Source organism: Salvelinus sp. IW2-2015, unplaced genomic scaffold (genome assembly GCF_002910315.2).
Source record: "Salvelinus sp. IW2-2015 unplaced genomic scaffold, ASM291031v2 Un_scaffold8857, whole genome shotgun sequence".
Classification (NCBI taxonomy): Eukaryota; Metazoa; Chordata; class Actinopteri; order Salmoniformes; family Salmonidae; genus Salvelinus; species Salvelinus sp. IW2-2015.
The window spans coordinates 1-5576 of NW_019950116.1; the positions used below are offsets into that span (position 1 = coordinate 1).

General features: G+C 41.5%; 1 protein-coding gene and 1 long non-coding RNA gene across 2 annotated transcripts; one reads left to right on the top strand and one right to left on the bottom strand.

Moving 5' to 3' along the window:
- Window positions 1–6: 6 nt before the first annotated feature.
- LOC139027258 (uncharacterized) lies at window positions 7–969 on the top strand. Its single transcript, XR_011479333.1, has 2 exons — window positions 7–315; window positions 349–969. It is a non-coding gene; the product is annotated as an uncharacterized lncRNA (long non-coding RNA).
- Window positions 970–1210: 241 nt separating this feature from the next.
- LOC112079649 (SEC23-interacting protein-like) lies at window positions 1211–5337 on the bottom strand. Its single transcript, XM_024145537.2, has 7 exons — window positions 5196–5337; window positions 4796–4963; window positions 3776–3931; window positions 3388–3490; window positions 2472–2660; window positions 2197–2365; window positions 1211–1804 (listed from the first exon to the last, which is right to left on the bottom strand). The coding sequence occupies exons 1-7, from the start codon at window positions 5286–5288 to the stop codon at window positions 1723–1725; spliced, it is 960 nt and encodes a 319-aa protein (XP_024001305.1). The 5' UTR covers window positions 5289–5337; the 3' UTR covers window positions 1211–1722.
- Window positions 5338–5576: the final 239 nt, after the last annotated feature.

Below are 5576 nucleotides of genomic sequence, written 5' to 3' on the forward strand. Positions count from 1 at the left end.
GCTGCACTTCCGCGATAAGAATTGAATAAACCCCCAAAAATTGAGCGATAGAAATGTAAAGGTAATTTCCGATTTATGCTGACATATGAAGTGTTTACCCTTAATGCAGTCTCCGCTAACAATGGGGAAATTGCCTTTACATTTCAATCACGCGATACTTCTGTGATAAAGGTTTAAACGTAATAATTCCGTGCAGAAGCGTTCCGACATATGAAGTGTTTACCCTTAATGCAGTCTCCGCTAACAATGGGGAAATTGCCTTTACATTTCAATCACGCGATACTTCTGTGATAAAGGTTTAAACGTAATAATTCCGTGCAGAAGCGTTCCAAAATAAATGCACCGGAGCAGAGTGTTAGCAGTAAAGAAAGTTCGCCATCAAAGTGGAAAATAAACACAATCGTAGTGAATTTCAGATAACTACCCAGCAAACACATGTTTTAATTGCATTCTATATATTTAAATGTTTTCAGATCTACAGCCATTATTACTTGATGTCACATTTTCAATGCTAATCCTGTAGAATCAGCAACCGTGCTGGGCCAATGAAAGTGTTTATTTTCTAATTGCCACATGGAATTATTACATTATCTGTATTTTTTTCGACCTAGGGTACGGATTGAATAGAGCCCTGAATGTCGGCAGGTACCATTTATCTTTATTGATAAAACATTACTTGGAACTACCCATTGAAGTGGAAAAAATGTGATGGTAATTTAGATTTGTCCAAAGTTGTATTATGTTAGAGCAAGCAAAACATGTTTGCGATTATGTAACAGGGTTGCATTCAGTATGACAGAACGGTGTGTAATGTTGAATTCAACGAAAACGGTATTGAATGACCAGTTGAAAAACTATGATCAAGGTTGCCCACCTTTTTGTATCAAACYTGAGTCATGACTGCCTTCGAGTTAATTTTTGTTAAATGCTTATTTTCTCATTAAACATTGCTCCTCCCTCTGTATACAATAGGTTTCCAGTCTTTGTTCTTGAATGCCTCAGAGCTCAATCTTTTCCTGAACACAACTGAAAAACAAGTATTGTATTTTCTCTATTTAAGCAAACTAGGAACACACAAATCGTAAAGCAGAAAGTAAATGCTGTCTTTTTCTACCCAGACTTAAGAGGATATGTGGCAGTCTTACCTGTGCAACAAATCGACAAAAATTCTACATAAAAAGCACCGAAGACTGAAAATAAGAGTCACAAGTAATGTGAAAGTAAATGGTTTATTTTACGGCTATTGTTAAACATAAAATACATTTGAGGTAAATACTTAAATTAGCAGTTTCTGTGATTTCTCTTGTAAATGTTTAATTTCATATAGTTCAGCAAACCTCACCATTTCTATAATTTAGGCTATAAAAATTTGATTTCAAACAAGTAAAGTGGTCCTTGGAATCAATCCACTAATTTGATCTATTTTCTTAATTTAAGACAAAGGGCATATTACAAGCATATTCATCCTCATACAATAGACTATGAGAATCAATGAATACTAACAAAGAACCATATACAATATCAAATCAAAAATCATTGACATGGACAAACCTGATGGGGAGTATGAGGGTTTCAGAAAGGTTTATTTTTCACTCCAACCAATCCATTAACATGGTGGAACCGGCCTGATCACTGCATTCACCATTCTATTTCACTTACGTGCAGTGAAACGGAATGAACGCAGCAATCAGGGTGGTTCCACCAGGTTACCAATCCGTTGCATTAATGTAAAATCTGTTCTGGGTTTATCCCCATGGTCTTGTAGATCTCTTTCAGGAGTAGTAGGGCTGTATCTTCAGACTCCCTGGGGAAAAGAAAAGGGACAAATAAATCAATGTCTGCACACGGGATTATTTTTCAAACAGAATACCTCAACTCAAAATAGATCAGCTGTGTAGAGAAGACAAATGTTATCCAAGCCTTGGAGCAGGTCTTAAGCCTCAGGTTCAAAACTCTAATCAAGCAGTAGACACAAAATGGGAGGTAAAGCTGTTATAACATGACAACGTTTTCATCAAACAGCAGCTTTTAACAACCACACACAAGTATGACCTCATGTGGAGTACCCAAGGGCCAGAATGAGATGATTGGCCGATCCAGCCATGAAATGTATTCAACAGTGCACGTTGATCAACATCTCTGTTTCCACCTTAATATAAAAAGAGCCAGAGTAAGCAGCAGAGCGGATTTTCATACCAGTAGCACAGGTGACTCTGCAGGGCGAAGAGGTACTCGTTGAAGCTCTCGATGGGCTTCTCCTGTAGGACGTAGTCGATGCGGTTCCCCCCGTTCAGCATGCCTATTATCACCTGGGGCTCTTCTTCTCTCAGCAGCTCAGGACTCTCCACTATCCTGTGTTCTGCGACTAACCAACGTTTTGACGTTTAAATAAAGTTGGTTTTTAAAGCCCTATCCAAATAAACCGAAAGAGCAATATTTCATGACTTATTTAAAATCACTCTTATACTCACCCTCACTGTGTGCATGCTTCTCCTCCTCCTCCTTGATCTGATTGGCCACCATAGCGAGCTCGGCTGCCAGCTGGGCATTGGAGGTGTGAGCACGGGCAAAGTCGTTGAGGGTCTGCCAGGCACTCTTCAGGGAGCTGATGAAGCCGTGCTTCAGGTCTGAACCCATGCGGGAGAGACTCTCCTTCAGCTCTGCCACACACACAAAACAACCCATGATTGTAAACCTCACTGACATAAATTAAACATACTACACTTTGGAATCCTGGTCTTCCAGGACTGCTCTTTGTGTTCTGTTGGTGAGGTTTCACTCTGCCAAGATCTGAGTCATTGTATTTGATTTACGTCCTGTAATTAACCAGTGTTTCCACTCTGATTTTTCCCCAGCAGTGGTGGCAAGGGGTACGGTAGTAGGTGCCAGGCGCACCGGTTTGTGTCAAGAACTGCAACGCTGCTGGGTGTTTCTAGCTCAACAGTTTCCTGTGTGTATCAAGAATGGTCCACCACCCTAAGGACATCCAGCCAAGTTGACAACTGTGGGACGCATTGGAGTCAACATGGGCCAGCATCCCTGTGGAACGTTTTCGACATCTTGTAGAGTCCATTCCCCAACGAATTGAGGCTGTTCTGAGGGCAAACTGGGGGGGTGCAACCCAATATTAGGAAATGGTTCTTAATGTTTTGTACACTCTGTGATATATATATCATTAAAAAATATATTGTTTTTGCAGTGGTGGCCACCGCTGCTAAATAAATATAGGGGAAACACTGTTCACTTCCTCGGAGACCAGGGTCTGATTAGTCATTTTCAAAATGGGAAGAGACAGTGATGACAATGGTAGGGTTCACCTGGCGATGGTAATAAATAGAACACAAATCTGAAGATAAAATAGCCAGCGGTGAATCTATAGTTCCATACCGAGATGCAGCCTCTTCCTCCCTTTGTGATGTGGAATCAGAACAGGTTTCAAGTCCAGGTCTGGCAGGATCATGGGCTCAATCCTGTAAGCAACTGGGTCCAGCTAAAACAAACAGTTTGAGCAAACAGATATTTTAACATTTGGGGAAATTATTTATTACACCCTTCCATATCAAATCATGTATTTGCTACCCTGATCTACTTTAATTAAACACATTGGCATTAACCATGTCACAGTTCAATCAAATGTATTTATAAAGTCCTTTTTACGTAAACAGTTGTCACAATGTGCTTTATAGCTGACAGTGGCAATCCTGTCACATTCAGTATGTCATCTGCATGCACACCCATACTCCGCTCAGAACACTTGTGAGGAAGATTGTCTAACCGGATGGTAAATGTTGAAGAACCCCTTGCAGGTGGGTAGCTGGTAGTTTTCCTCAATCTTCTCCAGCCCTCGCACTGTGAGGAACATCCCTATGGGAGATCCCAGGGCAAAGAAATTCACCGGTTCAAAGTCCAGAGTGTGGTACACCACCGACACCTATGGGGCAGAACACCAACACCAGACAGTGCTTTTACATGTGCCCCGATGAAAATGTATGCTTATGCATGACATTACAGAAAGGCTGTAGGCTAACGTCACTACTCCACACTAACGTCATGTTGTGGGGTCGGGATCCAATCAGATCAGCGGAAACCCGCGCTAGCTGACAAATGTATAGCTTTTCATTACTTTTGTTTAGGCGCGTCGGATGTGTAACTTGATCTCCACTTATAAAAAGCATCTAAACATTATCTCACATTACTTTGAGAGTAACATTTKGTTTTCAACAGGGGATATTTGTATAAATTTGCTGTCTGTCTCTCCTACATTTGCTTTGGATCTCCAGCTGTCCCATAGTAATGAACGTGTCAGGAGGAGACAGAGGGGCAGGCAGCGTTTCTCAGCCAGTCGAATCATGACTCAGCTGGCATCATTTTTATGGATATACAGTATACAAAGATGCCAATTGAAAAACGGTGAAAAGAAGTGCAGCTAGTTTGCAGTCTTTCCAGCTTCAGTTTGAAGTGATTGTGTTAGCGGTGCTGTTGGCTAGCTCCTCTGAACAACAGTGTCCTGACGAGTGAGCACATTTTCTATGCCAGGTGAAATCGCGCCTCATTAGCTCATTGTTATGGATGTATCCAAATTAATGTCACTAGAAAACAACAGTCCAGTCTTCAAACGGCCGTAACACGGCTGCGACTCGGTGCATCCAACTGCAACGTCTGCGATCGGTAACACCAGGAGCCGCTTGAGGATTTGACCGCTCTGACGCAGTTACACCTTCGACACCGCCTAAACAAAAGCAACGAAGAGTTACGCGGGTTACGCTGATCTGATTGAATCCTGGCAGAGGTTTACCTGTCCAGTGCCAACTTTGAAGTAGTTGTAATCCACATGGACGGACGAGTAAGTCCCGCCAACAGGAAGCTTCGTGGTGCCGGGCCCTGGGAGGGACTCACTTAATTGGGCGGGGACGACCTCTTGACTGGCCACCTTCACTTCTGCTGCCTTCTTATCTTGTGCTGCCTGACGAAAAGAGTCCGAAGATAGAAGGCACACGAACACAGAAGATTATGTTCAGTTGACACAGTTTTAGCCATCACTGGGTTGTGTTCAGTACAGCACACTGTAGTGAAACATTTTGGAATAGATCAAATGTTGTATTCTAAGTTCAGGTAGTACCGGCCCATTTCAAAACATTTTCTTCCTGTTGAACACAACACTGGTGTCTGAAAGACAAAGACGATTAAATGCTCACCTGCTTAATTGCTCTTTCTTTGACAAATTTAGCAATTTTCTTCCTTGGCCCCAATGGAATGCCCATCTCTTTCAGGTCCTCAACTGTGCACATAAGCTAACAAAATATAGAAGAGAGGAAATTAATCAGTCAGACGTAATTTCACAGTGGGATTTGGACCATAGATTGTAATCACCAATTCTAGGAAATGGCCTAGAGAGGCATTGTAATACAATTGAATCATTTACTTTCCGTTTCTGGTAAATTTCACTCAAAAGTCAGTTATTTTCAGGCCTCAAATGTGTGTTTTTTTTTACCCAAGGACATTTGTTTTGTAGATCCATATAGCTATACCCTTATAGCCACAATACAAAATAAATGTTAAAGATGAGCACCGTAAAA